This window comes from Bos indicus x Bos taurus, chromosome 11 (genome assembly GCF_003369695.1).
Source record: "Bos indicus x Bos taurus breed Angus x Brahman F1 hybrid chromosome 11, Bos_hybrid_MaternalHap_v2.0, whole genome shotgun sequence".
Classification (NCBI taxonomy): Eukaryota; Metazoa; Chordata; class Mammalia; order Artiodactyla; family Bovidae; genus Bos; species Bos indicus x Bos taurus.
This window is the reverse complement of record NC_040086.1, coordinates 105,136,115-105,152,333: the sequence shown is the minus strand read 5'-3', so window position 1 is coordinate 105,152,333 and position 16,219 is coordinate 105,136,115. Positions and strand designations below refer to the sequence as shown.

General features: G+C 56.3%; 2 protein-coding genes across 3 annotated transcripts; one reads left to right on the top strand and one right to left on the bottom strand.

The window, feature by feature from the left end:
• Nucleotides 1-1,240: 1,240 nt before the first annotated feature.
• CLIC3 (chloride intracellular channel 3) lies at nt 1,241-6,537 on the top strand. Its single transcript, XM_027556917.1, has 6 exons — nt 1,241-2,153; nt 2,894-3,003; nt 3,076-3,201; nt 3,319-3,425; nt 3,501-3,676; nt 3,760-6,537. Exons 1-6 carry the CDS (start codon nt 2,118-2,120, stop codon nt 3,916-3,918), a joined length of 714 nt encoding a protein of 237 aa, XP_027412718.1. The 5' UTR covers nt 1,241-2,117; the 3' UTR covers nt 3,919-6,537.
• PAXX (PAXX, non-homologous end joining factor) lies at nt 4,519-6,105 on the bottom strand. Of its 2 annotated transcripts, XM_027556919.1 has the most exons (7): nt 5,889-6,105; nt 5,759-5,819; nt 5,484-5,533; nt 5,214-5,404; nt 5,058-5,132; nt 4,816-4,900; nt 4,519-4,718 (listed from the first exon to the last, which is right to left on the bottom strand). In XM_027556919.1, exons 1-7 carry the CDS (start codon nt 5,999-6,001, stop codon nt 4,679-4,681), a joined length of 615 nt encoding a protein of 204 aa, XP_027412720.1. In that variant the 5' UTR covers nt 6,002-6,105; the 3' UTR covers nt 4,519-4,678. The 2 variants fall into 2 exon arrangements, with proteins under 2 accessions (XP_027412720.1, XP_027412719.1); XM_027556918.1 differs by lacking the exon at nt 5,484-5,533 and having other exon boundaries at nt 5,214-5,364; nt 5,889-6,085.
• Nucleotides 6,538-16,219: the final 9,682 nt, after the last annotated feature.

The window sequence follows — 16,219 nt, the reverse complement described above, 5'->3', positions numbered from 1 at the left end:
TCCTCTCCCCTCACTGGCCCTTCTAACAGAGCTGTTAAGGTGCTGCTGGAAAGGGCCCGCAGGCAGGAGCTCAGGAGAGAAGAGTTTTCACCAGAGATGAGGCCCCTCGCGAGCCCTGAAGGGGCAGGGCGGGCAGCTCCACGGCCCCTCCGGCGGCTGCTCTGCGGATGTGGCAGGGGCGGCGGGGAGGCTGTGGTCCTGTTAAGGCTGGCACACAACGTGGTAGGCGGTTCAGACGACGCAGGCGGAGAAAGCACGGGCGGCGCGTCTGTGCTTCCCGTGTCCCAGGCCACTGCAGGCGCACGCGCATGCTCAGAGCCGTAGGCGCGAGCGCGCGGTGCTTTCCGTTTGCTGGGTTTCTCTCTCCCACTTGGCCTGCTTTGCTAGGGCCACCCTAACAGAGAACCACGACCAGGCAGCTTACACACCAGACACCTACTCTCTCACCCTCGGGGGCCAGAAGTTCAAGGTCGAGGTGCTGGCAGGTGGGATCCTCCAGAGCTCCCTGCTCTCCCAGCTGCTGGGGGTCTTCTGGCCGTCTCCGGTGTCCTTGGCTTGTAGGAGCATCGCCTGGCTCTCTGCCTCCAGCTCCACACAGGGTCTTCCGTCTGAGTGTGTGAAGGTGTCCATATCTGCCTTTTTTATGGGGACACAGTCATGGGGCTAGCGCCCATTGCCATGACCTCAACTTTGATCACCCCCATTTCCAAATACAGTCACATTCTGAGGGTGGGGGCTGTGAATTCAGAGGGGGCAGCCATAACACCAGGAAACCTCAGGCTAGTGGGACCTGCCCTCCATCCTGCACCAGGCTCCCACCCCCGGGGGACTGCAGACCATTGATTCATCCTTCGTGTACTTACGGGGACGTCCCAGAGGCACTGCCGTTTACCAGGGGCATCCCCAGGAGTGCGTTTCCCCACATCCTTGCCAAGAACATGGTTGCCACATTTCTGTCCGTTGAACCACAAACCATTATCTATCTTGTTCTGATTTGTTCTTGAAATAAGTGTGCGATGAAACCTCGTGTGTGCTGTTGGGTGTTTTATTTCCTTTATTCTGAGCCACCTGTTCATTGCACCATTTTCCTAATGGACGTGTGAGGGTGTTTTTACACACAGGCCATCCGGTGAGCAGGTCCAGGTGTGGAGGGTCCGGGCCCTCCTCCAGGATGGGCTGTGTGACAGGAAGCAGGAAACCAGCTGGTGACCCCCTACCAGCGGTTGCAGAGCCGCCCATGGTGGTGTCAGACGGTCGGAGGCCCAGGCCCCGAGGCCACAGTACGTCCAGGTCAGCCCGGCTCGTAGCGGGGCCTGTGCCCAGGGCCCTGACCAGTGCTGGGTCTGGGGAGGGGTTGTCAGGCTGGGCCCGGGCAGGGTAGGGGCGGGGCCCTGGGCCTGGAGGAAGGCGCGTGCAGACCCCACGGTGGCCACCAGGCGGCGCGGCGCCTCCACAGCCCGGCCCCGAGGCCCCGCCCCGGGCGGGAGACGCTGCGAGCGGCCTGTACGGGGCAGGTGCGCGCGCACCTGGGAGGCTGCCAACCCCCAGCCTCTTCTGGCCCTTCCTTCCAGTCCGAGGGGAGGGCGGTTCCCATGGGTCAGAAACTTGTGGCTTCTAACACCAAGAGCTCTTCTTTTCAAAGGTTAAGAACCGGGAGCAACACACCTCGACCGCACAGGGGAGGGGCAGGGGCGTGGGGTGGGCGCGCCCCGGGGACAGCTCACAGGTGGGAAGGGGGCGTCCCTTCCAAGTGGCTTCCCACTCTTGTGGCGCCCTGGTCGGCAGGTGGGGAGACTGAGGCTGTGGCCAGGCTATTCCCACCTCCCCCGCTCCCTGGCCTTCGGGGCGTCCCCTGGAGGGCGGGGCCGACCCTGACCCAGAGCTGCCCCGCCCAGTCCATTGCCTCCTCCCCCACCACTCTGGCCCCTTCCCTCCCCGGGGAGCCCTGGGGGCTTCGGTCCGCTCCGAGCTCCCTCGTGCCCGCCCCGCAAGAGCCTGGCAGGCTTCCCGGCCGAGGTGACTCCACAGGGCGGGCCGGGGCTGGGGAGGGCGGGGCGCTCGGAGAACCTTAAAGAACGCTCCCGGCCCGCCCAGGCCCTGCTGCCGCGGCTCCCACCATGGCTGAGGCCGGCAAGCTCCAGCTCTTCGTCAAGGTGCCAGGCTGCCTGGGCTGGGGGAGGTCCCGGGGACGGGTGCTCTGTGGGGCTCTACTTTCTGGGGCAGGCTGAGGGGGGTCTGCGGCAGTGTCTCCTGAGGTGGTGGGCTCAGGCTGTCTCGTGGAGGCTGTGTAACTGGGGGCGGGGGTGCATTAGAAGGGAGAGAGCGCCATCCCCAAAAGGGCTGCGGTGGCCCCATTCTCCTGGGAAAAAAGCCCCTTCGGGGCTGTGCCAGGCAGGTAGCCCAAGGCCGGGGCTCAGGGGCTGTGCCAGGTAGCCCCCTCAGTGCCCAGATCTGTGATTCCTGTGAAGGGACTGCCAGGTCCTGGCCTCCTCCCACCCTTGGAGCCCGGGGCAGCAAGGTGCCCAGTTGGACAGGATGAATCAGAAAACAGCTCCATTGGCCCGACCCACCCTTATGACCAGCCTGCAGGGCCTGGTGCCCAGGGGCCTGGCCTCTGCCCAGGCTCTGAAGATAAGGGTCAAGGGGCCAGGCCCCAGAGCCAGGGTCGCACCCCTGCACCCCTCATCCTGGCACCTTGCCCAGCCTCCAGGCCCTTGGCAGCTCCGCAGACCCCTCCTCCCAGGGACCAAGTCAAGGGCTTTCACCGGCCACTTGTCGAGGTTGTGCCTGAGAGCGCGGGAGCCCTGGGCTTGCTCTGGCCTCTGGGCAGCAAGAGCCCACAGGGGTCCTGGGTGTGCCCCCTGCCCTGGCAGCCCCGTGTCCCCCACTCCAGGCCAGCGAGGATGGCGAGAGTGTGGGCCACTGCCCCTCCTGCCAGAGGCTCTTCATGATTCTGCTTCTCAAGGGCGTGCCCTTCACACTCACCACCGTGGACACCCGCAGGTAAGCCCTGCCCCGGGACCCTGACCTCGCACTCCTCTGCCAGCCACCTCCCGCCCTGCCTCATGCCCACAGGTCCCCGGAGGTGCTGAAGGACTTCGCCCCAGGCTCCCAGCTGCCCATCCTGCTCTGCGACGGCGACGCCAAAACCGACACGCTGCAGATCGAGGAGTTTCTGGAGGAGACGCTGGGGCCCCCAGAGTGAGGGCCGGGCGCAGAGGGGCCCACAGACAGGCCACCCCCGGGGCAGAGCCCAGTAAGGGCAGAGCGGGCCGGGAAGGGGCAGCGGGCTCTGACTCGAACCCCCTCCCACTCCAGATTCCCCAGCTTGGCGCCCAGATACAGGGAGTCTACCGCAGCGGGCAACGACGTCTTTCACAAGTTCTCCGCCTTCATCAAGAACCCAGTGCCCGCACAGGACGACGGTGAGGGTCTGGAGGCGCGGCGAGGGTGGGGGGAGAGGTGCCCTGGCCGGTCCTCACCGGGCCCCTCGCTCTCAGCTCTGTACCAGCAGCTGCTGCGCGCCCTCGCCAAGCTGGACAGCTACCTGCGCGCGCCCCTGGAGCACGAGCTGGGCCGCGAGCCGCAGCTGCGCGAGTCCCGCCGCCGCTTTCTGGACGGCGATCAGCTCACGCTGGCCGACTGCGGCCTGCTGCCCAAGCTGCACGTCGTGAACGTGAGCGCCGGGGCGGGGCGGGGCGGGGCGGCGCGGGGCGGGCAGACCCGCCAGGAGACCCTGACGGCGCCCCTCGCCCGCAGACGGTGTGCGCGCACTTCCGCCAAGCTCCCATCCCCGCTGAGCTGCGCGGCCTCCGCCGCTACTTGGACTGCGCCCTGCAGGAGAAGGAGTTCAAGTACACGTGTCCCCACAGCGCCGAGATCCTGGCGGCGTACCGGCCCGTCGTGCGCCCCCGCTAGCGCCCCCCGCCACCTGCCCACTCGTCTGCAGCCCCATAAAGGCACCTCTGCCCCAGTGAGCGCGAAGGGGCATCGGAGGGACCAGAGGCCCTCAGTTTCTGCCACTACCGAACGCCCACCCTGGGCCGCTCAACTCCAGACAACAGCCCACGAGGACAGACAAGAGAAGCCGGTGGGCGGGGTGCGGTCCATCTCCCTACTCCTCGGGGATGGCAGGACTGGATTGGGCTCCCAAACCAGTCAGGCCAGGGTGGGGCGGCAGGATGGCTGGGGAGGGTGGAGAGCGAAGCCCCGTCTGGGCAACTCCGGGCCAGAGGGCGGGCCCCACATTCTTCAGCTCTGCCCAGGCGCAGACAGACCACCCCCCACCTCCCTGGCCATCGTGTGGGGTCTGCATCACTGAGGCATGTGCCCTCTGGGGCGGGAACAAGGTTTCTAGCCTCTCAGAGCCCCACCCTTGCACAGCCGGCTGGGCTCCTGGGCGTGCGGAGCAGGGACAGGTGGGCAGGGCTAGAGAGGTGGGCAGTCTCACCAGGAAACGCAGAGCCTGACACGGCTCCCGCGGGCCCGGGAGCCAGCATCTGGCCATGACCTCATGACTTTCGCCAGATGAAGCTGTTTATTTGACGGGGAAGGGGCTAGAGGAGTGGCCTTGTTCGGCCTGGCAGCAGGCTGGGCAGGTGCCGGCAGGAGGTCCTGGGGGCCGCCCCTGCCCTCTCCTCGCAGGCACAGTCCTGACGTCACACTTTCCGTGGTGCCTTCAGGGGTCATCAAAGTCTACACCACTTGCCGGCTTCTTACTGGGAGAGAAGAGGGGATGACGCTGTGGGGTGTGGAGGGGTGGGCAGGGTCCATGCTGGACCCTGGGCACAGGAGGGATGGGGGGCGGGGAGGCACCTCTTGAAGCCGGGGTTGATGAGAGACTCCCCTGGACACCGCCTCTTGACCCCAGGTCCGGGGCCACCTCTCTGAGGATCTGGGTCTGGGGAAACAGGAGGGGGGGGCTGAGTCCAGCAAGACCCCAGGCCCACGACCCCCCTACCACAAGGACAGAGCCTCTCTCTGGACTTTAAGGCTTGTTCTTGAGTTCCAGCACAGTCAGTGCGGCCCCAACCCGAGTCACAAGTGACAGGCCTTACCTGGTAAGAAGAGACGAGGCCCCGCCTGCCGGGCGCTCTTCCTGGGGCTGGTGGCCGTCTCCTCCGCTGCAGCAGCTGGGGGGTGGAAAGCAGGAATGCAGGCCCGGCCTGGGGGACCTTAGTGAGCCCAGGTCGGGGGTTCCCACCCCCACCTACCTGCCAGCCGCCGCTCCAAGCTGCACACACGCTCCGCCAAGCCCAGTGTCAGTGTCTGCAACCTGGAGGCTGCCTCTGGGCCCGGCACCTTGGACAGGTCAAGTTCCAGCGCCGAGGGGCCCCCTGAAAGGGTCAGGGACGCTCTGTCTTCCTGCAGGGTGAGAGTCACAGCTTGCTGCTCGCAGGCTGCCCTGGGGAAGGAGGGGGGCTGAGTACCGTGGCCACATCCAGTGCTCCCCACCCACCCTGCCTCTCTGCTCAGAGGCTCACCTGAATCGGAGGGCGATGTCTTCAGCCGCACTGAGGCCAAAACGGGCTTTCTACAGGGCACAAGGGCTGGTCATCAGGGGCCTGAGACCCTACAGTCTCTGGGGACACCCTCAATCCGCAAGACCAGGCCTCCTGGGGCAGCTGCAGGGCCGTGGGAAGGGTGCCCAGGTACTTCCGGGAAATTCCAGGCCGCCCCCTGCGAGCCCACAGGCGGTCCGCGCTGCAGGTGTGTGGTGCGGGGGGCCTCCCGGCCACCCAGGAGCCCCGTTACCCACCAGGGCCGCCAGGCGGTCCGGCGTGAAGCAGGTGCTCCAGAGCTCCGCGGCGTCCGTCACACTGCGGGGCAGGGGCAGTCAGGCCGAGCCGCCCGCGCCCCCTCGCAGCCCCGCGGGACCCGCTACTCACCAGAGGTTGAAGCCGCCGCGTTCCCCGGGCCCGCCGCCCTCCCCCTCGCAGTAGCACACGAAGCGCGGGGGTCCGGGGCCCGGCGGCAGCGTGCAGAGAGGCGGCGGCACCATGGCGCCTCGGCGGGCGGAGGGATCCGGCGGGCAGGGCTCCGGGGCTGGGGCGCCTGCGGGCCCGGGGCGCCCGCCGATCTGCGGCGCCTCGGGACCTGGGGCGCCTGCGCGGGCAAAAGGCTTCCGGATCGGGGCGGGTGGGGCGGGGCTTAGCCCGGGGCGGAGCCTGCACCGTAGGGCGGGGCTTAGTCCGGGGCGGAGCCTGCGCCGTGGGGCAGGGCCGCAAGCACGGCTCGGGCTACCAGGCTCCTCTCACCGAACCTGGTCACCGTCTGGGGCTTGGCCCCCGGCGCACACTTGGGGGCCTCTTTGGACCTTCCCTTCTGCGCGCCCCCTGTCCCCGCTGAGTCCGGGGTTCCCCCCTTGGCGCAAGCCCTGAGGGGGCGCAGGCCTCTCCAGCCACCACTTTGGGCTCAGATCTCTTTGACCCCCCTTCTCTGGTCCCTGCGGCCTCCCCCTAGCCTCCGCACCCCTCTTCCTGTGTCAACTGGAACAAGTCAAATACAAAACAGAATAAAGTATGATAACCCGCGCCAGCCTTCCGCCCCTCGTTCATTCGCTCCGCCATGTTTAGCCAGCCCCTCTTCCTTGCCGGCGTTGTCCCGGCCCGTAGCTCACCTTGATCAGTAGCCGGGTCTCTGATCTCCTAGAGCTGGGGAGCGCTCACGGGATGGACAATGAAGCATGAAGTCCTCAGGTCGTGCCCCGTGCCCTTTGAGCTGTGACCTGGAAGAAGAGAGGAATGGAGCACTCCAGGAAAGGGGGCACCAGGCAGAGGGGGCGGCCTCTGCAGAAACCCTGCTGTGGACAGAGAACAGCTCTGCTCCGGGCTTTGCGAGGCCAGGGTGACAGGACCGAGGCAAAAGGAGGGTGGCTGGCAGGTGGGTTTGTAAGCTGTCCTGATGGATTTCAAACATGCCTGCAGCTGAGCCTGCCCTGCTGGCTGCATCCTGTTTCACAACCTCCCCACCCCCCGCCTACTCCCTGCCAGGCTCCTGTCTTGGGTCTCTGCTCTGCCTGGCACCCCCTCCCCAGACCCTCCTTCAGGTCTTTACACAAAGGTCCCTTACCGGTGAGGCCTTCTCTTGTTTTATACCTGATTTCAGTACCCTGCCCAACATCCCATGTCCTCTCTCCTCTGTTTTTACTTGTTTTTCAGCTTGTCACTATACAAAGCGTCTTCTGATTTACGTGTGGTGACAGCAGCCTCTAAGATGGCCCCCAGCCAAGTGCCTCCTAGTTTTGCACCTTTGGGTACCCCTCCCCTGAGCCTGCGCTGGATGGAGTCCCTCGCAGATAGCCAATAGAATGTGCCAGAAGTGATGGACTGTCACTTCTGTCTTCCTCTGGAATTGCTAACATGGCACAAGGAGCCAGGTGGCAAAGGACCAAGGCCCAGCGTGGAGAAGCCCGGACACCGACTATCTCCCGGCGGAGCCTTCTGCTGGGAACACAGCCCCCACCAGAGGGCACACAGCCAGCTTCTGGCCCCTCAGAAATAGGCAGACAATGCACGCTGTTTTCAGCCGCTGAGTGCTGGGGGTAGTCTTTCAGCAGTGGTTACTAATACGGTTATTTATTCTCTTTCTTGCCCATTTTCACCATGAGGTTTACAAAGGGAGGACTTGCTGTCTGTGTCATTCGCCATTGTATTCTCGAGTGTAAAGATGGGCTTGATAAAGGACAGAAATGGTATGGACCTAACAGAAGCAGAAGATATTAAGAAGAGATGGCAAGAATACACAGAAGAACTGTACAAAAAAGATCTTCACAACCCAGATAATCACGATGGTGTGATCACTGACCTAGAGCCAGACATCCTGGAATGTGAAGTCCAGTGGGCCTTAGAAAGCATCACTACGAACAAAGCTAGTGGAGGTGATGGAATTCCAGCTGAGCTATTTCAAATCCTGAAAGATGATGCTGTGAAAGTGCTGCACTCAATATGCCAGCACATTTGGAAAACTCAGCAGTGGCCACAGGACTGGAAAAGGTCAGTTTTCATTCCAATCCCAAAGAAAGGCAATGCCAAAGAATGCTCAAATTACCGCACAATTGCACTCATCTCACACACTAGCAAAGTAATGCTCAAAATTCTCCAAGCCAGGCTTCAGCAATATGTGAACCATGAACTTCCTGATGTTCAAGCTGGTTTTAGAAAAGGCAGAGGAACCAGAGATCAAATTGCCAACATCTGCTGGATCATGGAAAAAGCAAGAGAGTTTCAGAAAAACATCTATTTCTGCTTTATTGACTATGCCAAAGCCTTTGACTGTGTGGATCACAATAAACTGTGGAAAATTCTGAAAGAGATGGGAATACCAGACCATCTGACCTGCCTCTTGAGAAATCTGTATGCAGGTCAGGAAGCAACAGTTAGAACTGGACATGGAACAACAGACTGTTTCCAAATAGGAAAAGGAGTATGTCAAGGCTGTATATTGTCACCCTGCTTATTTAACTTCTATGTAGAGTACATCATGAGAAACGCTGGGCTGGAAGAAACACAAGCTGGAATCAAGATTGCCAGGAGAAATATCAATAACTTCAGATATGCAGATGACACCACCCTTATGGCAGAAAGTGAAAAGGAACTAAAAAGCCTCTTGATGAAAGTGAAAGTGGAGAGTGAAAAAGTTGGCTTAAAGCTCAACATTCAGAAAACGAATGGCATCCGGTCCCATCACTTCATGGGAAATAGATGGGGAAACAGTGGAAACAGTGGCAGACTTTATTTTTTCGGGCTCCAAAATCACTGCAGATGGTGACTGCAGCCATGAAATTAAAAGACGCTTACTCCTTGGAAGGAAAGTTATGACCAACCTAGATAGCATATTCAAAAGCAGAGACATTCCTTTGCCAACAAAGGTCTGTCTAGTCAAGGCTATGGTTTTTCCTGTGGTCATGTATGGATGTGAGTTGGACTGTAAAGAAGGCTGACCACCAAAGAATTGATGCTTTTGAACTGTGGTGTTGGAGAAGACTCTTGAGAGTCCCTTGGACTGCAAGGAGATCCAACCAGTCCATTCTGAAGGAGATCAGCCCTGGGATTTCTTTGGAAGGAATGATGCTAAAGCTGAAACTCCAGTACTTTGGCCACCTCATGCGAAGAGTTGACTCACTGGAAAAGACCCTGATGCTGGGAGGGATTGGGGGCAGGAGGAGAAGGGGACGACAGAGGATGAGATGGCTGGATGGCATCACTGACTGGATGGACGTGAGTCTGAGTGAACTCTGGGAGTTGGTGATGGACAGGGAGGCCTGGCGTGCTGCGATTCATGGGGTCGCAAAGAGGCGGACACGACTGAGTGACTGACTGAACTGAACTGCAGTGGCACGTTTTTGTTGTTCTGTTGCTAAGTCACGTCGGACTCTTTGCGACCCCATGGACCGCAGCACGCCAGGCCTCCCTGTCCATCACCAACTCCCGGAGTTTACTCAAATTCATGTTCAACGAGTTAGTGATGCCATCCAACCATCTCATCCTGTCGTCCCCTTCTCTGCCTGCCCTGAGTCCCAGCATCAGGGTGTTTTCTAATGGCTGGAACATAGAGATATTTAATAAATATACAAATGAATGAATGCAGAGTGGGGAGCTGTTGGCAGGTTTAAGCTGGAGTGGGATGGAAGTGGCCATTCTGATTTTTGTGTATAAAGCCCATGTTGAATGTCATGAGGCGGGGGGATCAAGGGTTTCAGGGGTGAAGGCAAGGGGGGCAGGGAGAATAGTAGAGGGCTGCTGAGTTCCTAGGGCAGAGCTGATGCAGGTGGGACCGGGGCTCAGAGTGGAGTTGGAGAGAGGTAGCAGGGAGGAGGGGATGGATCGTGGATGACCCCTGCATTTCAGGAGGGTAGAAAAGCCCTTCCCAAGATGATTGGGGCAGGGCAGGATTGGAGGAGACCTGGGGCCTCCCCTTTTTCACGTAATTCCTGACATGACTGTATGTCTGATGGAGGTGAGTGAAAGCTGCTGTGCTTGCAAGAGTCTAGTCTAGATGATCAGGCCGGGAGGTGTGAGTGTGGCATCACCAACGCCTTGTCGTCCAGTCGCTAAGTCGTGTCCACCTCTTTGCAACCCCACTGCGGCACATCAGGCTCCTCTGTCCTCTGCTATCTCCTGGAGTTTGTTCAGACTCGTGTCCATTGAATTGAGTCAGTGATGTTATCTAAGCATTGACTCCTCTGCTGCCCCTTTCTCCTTTTGCCTTCAATTTTTCCTAGCATCAGGCTCTTTTCCAATGAGTTGGCTCTTCACACCAGGTGACTAACATACTGAAGCTTCAGCTTCAGTAGAACTTCCAATGAATATTCAGGGTTAATTTCCCTCAGGACTGACTGGTTTGGTCTCCTTGCAGTCCAAGGGACCCTCAACAGTCTTCTCCAACACCGCAGTTCAGAAGCGTCAATTCTTTGGCACTCAGCCTTCTTTATTGCTCAGCTTTCACATCCATACGTGACCCCTGGAAAAACCCCAGCTGTGACCACACGGACCTTTGTTGGCGAAGTCGCATCTCTGCTTTTTAATGCGCGGTCTAGGTTTGTCCTACTGTTTCTTCCAAGGAGCAAGCTGTTGTGATTTCATGGCTGCGGTCACCGTCCGCAGTGATTTTGGAGACCAAGTAAAGAAAAGCTGGCACTATTTTCTATTTTTTCCCCAACTATTTGCCATGAAATGATGGGACCGTGATCAATGCAAAGAAATAGAGGGAAAAAAATAGAACCGAAAGACTAAAGATCTGTTCAAGAAAATTAGAGATACCAAGGGAACATTTCATGCCAAGACGGATGGGCACAATAAAGGACAGAAATGGTATGGACCTAACAGAAGCAGAAGATATTACAAAGAGGTGGGAAGAATATACAGAAGAACTATACAAAAAGGATCTTCATGACCCAGATAACCACGATGGTGTGATCACTCACCGAGAGCCAGACATCCTGGAGTGCAAAGTCAACTGGGCCTTAGGAAGCACCACTGCAAACAAGGCTAGTGGAGGTGATGGAATTCCAGTTGAGCTATTTCAATTCCTAAAAGATGATGCTGTGAAAGTGCAACAATCAATGTGGCAGCAAATTTTAAAGCTGAGCAGTAGCCACAGGACTGGAAAAGGTCAGTTTTAATTCCAATCCTAAAGAAAGGCAATGCCAAAGAATCTTCAAAGTGAAAATGAAGTGAAGTTGCTCAGTCGTGTCCGACTGTTTGTGACCCCATGGACTGTAGCCTACCAGTCTCCTCCGTCCATGGGATTTTCCAGGCAAGAATACTAGAGTGGGTTGCTATTTCCTTCTCCAGGAGATCTGACCAACCCAGGGATTGAACCCAGGTCTCTCACATTGTAGGCAGACGCTTTACCATCTGAGCCACCAGGGAAGTCCAAAGAATGTTCAAAGTACCACACAGTTGCACTCATCTCACATGCTAGCAAAGTCATGCTCAAAGTTCTCCAAGCCAGGCTTCAGCAGTATGTGAACTGAGAATTTCCAGATGTTCAAGCTGGATTTAGAAAGGCAGAGGAACCAGAGATCAAATTGCCAACATCCACCGGATCATAGAAAAATCAAGATAATTCCAGAAAACCATCTACTTCTGTTTTATTGACCACATCAAAAGCTTTGACTGTGTAGACTGCAACAGACTGTGACAATTTTTAAAGAGATAGGAATATCACACCACCTGACATGCCTCCTGAGAAATCTGTATGCAGGTCAGGAAGCAACAGTTACAACCAGACATGGAACAAGAGACTGGTTCCAAATTGGGAAAGGAGTACATCAAGGCTGTATATTATTACCCTGCTTATTTAACTTATATGCAGAGTACTTCATGTGAAATACCAGGCTGGATGAAGCACAAGCTGGAGTCAAGATTGCCGGGAGAAATATCAATAACCTCTGATATGCAGATGACACTACCCTTATGGCAGAAAGAGAAGAACTAAAGAGCCTCTTGATGAAAGTGAAAGAGGAGAGTGAAAAAGTTGGCTTAAAGCTCAACATTCAAAAAATGAAGATCATGGCATCTGGTCCCATCACTCCATAGCAAATAGATGGGGAAACAGTGGAAACAGTGACAGTCTTTATTTTCTTGGGCTTCAAAATCACTGTAGATGGTGACTGCAGCCATGAAATTAAAAGACGCTTGCTCCTTGGAAGAAAAACTATGACTAACCTAGACAGCATATTAAAAAGCAGAGACATGACTTTGCCGACAAAGTTCCATCTTGTCAAAGCTATGGTTTTTCCAGTGGTCATGTATGGATGTGAGAGTTGAGCAATAAAGAAGGCTGAGTGCCAAAGAATTGATGCTTTTGAACTGTGGTATTGGAGAAGACTCTTGAGAGTCCCTTGGACTGCAAGGAGATCCAACCAGTCCATCCTAAAGTAAATCAGTCCTGAATATTCATTGGAAGGACGGATGCTAAAGCTGAAGCTCCAATACTTTGGCTACCTGATGCAAAGAACTGACTCATTGGAAAAGACCCTGATGCTGGGCAAGATTGAAGGCAAGAGGAGAAGGGGGTGACAGAGGATGAGATGGTTGGATGGCATCACCAACTCAATGGACATAAGTTTGAGCAAGCTGCAGGAGTTGGTGATGGACAGGGAAGCCTGGTGTGCTGCAGTCCATTGGGTCACAAAGAGTCAAACATGACTGAGAGACTAAACTGAACTGATGGGACCAGATGCCATGATTACAGTTTTTTGAATGTTGAGTTTTAAGCCAGCTTTTCCACTCTCCTCTTTCACCTTCATCAAGACAGTCTCTAATTCCTCTTTGCTTTCTACCACTAAGATGGTGTCATCTGCATATCTGATGTTATTGATGTTTCTCCTAGCAATCTTGATTCCAGCTTGAGTTTCATCTAGCTTGGCATTTCTCATGATGTACTCTCAATATAAGTTAAATAAGACAATATACACCTTTGATGTACTCCTTTCCTAATTTTGAATCAGCCCATTTTAACTGTTGCTTTTTGACCTGCATACTGGTTTCTCAGGAGGCAGGGAAGGTGGTTTGGTGTTCCCATCTCTTTAAGAATTTTCCAGTTTGTTGTGATCCACACAGTCAAGGGCTTTAGCATAGTCAATGAAGCAATAGTAGATGTTTTTTTGGAATTCTCTTGCCTTTTCTATGATCCAAAGGATATTGGCAATCTGATCTCTGGTTCCTCTGCCTTTTCTAAATCCAGCTTGTACATCTGGAAGTTCTTGGTTCACATACGTTTGAAGTCTAGCTTGAAGGATTTTGAGCATTACCCTGCTAGCGTGTGAAATGAGTGCAATTGTGAGGTAGCTTGAACATTTTTTGGCATTGCGTTTCTTTGGGATTGGAATGAAAACTGACCTTTTCCAGTCCTGTGGCCACTGCTGAGTTTTCCAAATTTGCTGGCATATTGAGTGCAGCACTTTCACAGCATCATCTTTCAGGACTTGAAATAGCTCAGCTGGAATTCCATCACCTCCACTAGCTTTGTTCCTAGTGATGCCCACTTGACTTCACACTCCAAATGTCTGACTCTAGGTGAGTGATCACACTTTGTGGTTATCTGGGTCATTCAGACCTTTTTTTGTACAGTTCTTCTGTGTATTCTTGCCACTTCTTAATATGGAACCTCCTGACTCCATTTTAAATATGGTTTCTATTTATTAATCTTTACATTTCCGCCTTTGGAGATGTCTCTCTGAAAGCATTGCTGATCAAGCCGCAGTTTTTTTTTTTTTTTTTTTTCCAGATTCAGCAACTTTTCCTCTTGATGCCAGGGAGGACCCTTCCTGGATATCGTGTCCCTCGGGACAGGGAGCGTGCACATATGGAGATCTCTTCAGGTCAGAGTCAAGTAACAGAACGGGTCGGAGGAGGCGCTCAGAAATCTCCCCTCTGAAGTCTGTGTCTTAGAACAGTGGATGCAGAAGAGCACACTCGAGCCGGAGAGAATTAAACACGCACTCTGGGGAGACATGGTTGATGCAAGAATTAAGGCATGGGGGAGTGATTCTGGATTATACGGAATTTGACTTAAACTTTATGCTAATTAGAGCAGCCTGTCTTATGGCCTGTTGAACATTAACTGTGTATCTGCTTTAACACACTGAGGAGGGAGGGGGAAATGCATTACCTGATTGTTTAGAATGTCCACTCTGAATACAGGGATAAATGCCACCTCCTGCCCCTTCCTCCCCAGCGACAGTGCTATATTCCTTCGAAGATGAGATTCCCTCCCCAGACACCAAGGTCCCGCTGACTGGCTGTGCACCTGCTAATCTGTCTTCGGACCTTGAGAAAGTGTAACCCCGTCATGTTTGGTGTTTGCTGTTCTGACAAGATAAAACTGGCGCAGGCATCCACGCTGGACCCGGGGGGCCACTGCGGGTGTGGTTTCAGACAGCTCCTGCCTCACTGGGAACTTGAGTTTTTAAACTGTATCAGACTCAAGGTCATCCCCAACTGCGCTTTGCTAGTCCTCCCACCTGCGACCTTATGGTCTCAAGGCCTCTCCTTGCAACTTTGTATTTTGGGCCCCACTGATTCCTGCTCTACAAACAGCCTTCCTCCTTGTCAGCTTCAACCCTGATTCCTGACAGTTTCTGTATCTTTGCAGTTTTTGCCTGTATAAACGTCCCTCCGCGTTTTGCAGCCTGGGGAGCACAATTCAAGTGCTTCTTAAATCTGGGCCTTCTGCCCTACAGTCCTCGGTTTAGCTCAGATAAAACTTTTCTATTCCTATGGTCAATGTAAATCACCAATAACCCATCTAAGCTGATTAACAAGGAGAGCTTGAAAGAAAGAAAAGACACAGTTTAAGAAAAAAATAGAGAGAGAGAGGGTTGGGGGACTCCCCTGGCAGTCCAGTGGTTAGAACTCCGTGCTTCCAATGCAGGGGGCATGGGTTTGGTCCCTGGTGGGGGAACATGCCATGTGGCGTGGCCAAAAACACAGAGGAGGTTTAGGAGGAGGCTTGGGAGGAGCCCCTGTGATTCCTCCGGCCCGTGCTGGGGGTTGGGAGGATGTTGGAAAGGCTGGTTAGAGGCTGAAACTGAAGGCTCCTGAGTGCTTAGGCGTGGAGCAACCTTTTTCCCAATGACCTGGCTCTTTGCAATAACACCGGTGGGGTCAGCGGAGGGGGCCCTTGTTGGCCACCTAAGGTCTTTGGCCTTTACTCTCTTGAGGGGACCCACGGGCCAGTTGTGGGCTGAGGAGTGGCGCGCTGACCGTGACACCTGCAGCCTTGGCACGGGTGGGCAGATGGCTGAGGGCTGCCCCCTTGTGGCCAGAGCGGGACGTGCAGGACTGGGCCCATCGGCAGGCGCCAGGGGCGTGGCCCTTCCTGGGTCCAGAAGGCCGTGAGCGCAGGCTGCATCTCCTCACGCCAGACCCTTCCCGGGGACCCTGGAGGGGACAGTGAGCGGGGAAGGCAGGGGTCGAGAGCCTGCTGGAGAGGCGGCCCCCCAGCCCGCCCCACAGTGAGTCCCCGCTCGTAGGCGATTTCCAGGCCGTCTTCTCAGTCTGTGTGGAAGCCGAATGCCAACCAACGATCCAGCCGATCAACTGGGAATTCCCTGGCGGCCCAGCGGTTAGGACCTGTCACTTTCACTGCCGGGGCCCTGGGTGTGCTCCCTGGCTGCAGAGCTAAGTTCCCACAAGCTGTGCGTCTCGACCAGGGGAGCTGGCGGAGGGCACGCTGAATAGAAACTGGTTCATCGTCAGTCCCTCCGTAGATGCCTGTCTCGTGGGCAGCTGGCATCTCTGGTGGGAGGGCCTGGCTCTCTGCGCCTTCCCACCTACTGCCCGTCTCTGCGGGACAGGTGTCAGGCTGGGGGCAGGGGCAGACGGGACAGGTCCCGCCCCTGTGGTGCCCACAGCGGGCCAGAGCCTGGCAGGCCGGCCAGGCAGCAGTGGCACTGGTGGGGGCCAGGTGTGCAGGGGTGAGGGGCTGTCTGGGACCCCTGGACGTGGGGGCTCGTCCTCCCAGTGACCGTGCTGGCGGGAAGGGCCCAGGTGGAGAACACTAGTCTGGTAGGACAGGGCTGTGTTTCTACTGAAAAACATCTAGTCAGCTGAAGAGCAGAAAGAGTAGCATAGCAAACTGTTACCCGGGGACCACGCTCAACCTCTGACACGTTTACATCTTGCGCGATTGTTTTCTGAACGAGTTACATTACAGATGTCATGCCGTTTTACCCTGAAATGATTCAGGGCCAGCCGTGAAAGGACAGCAT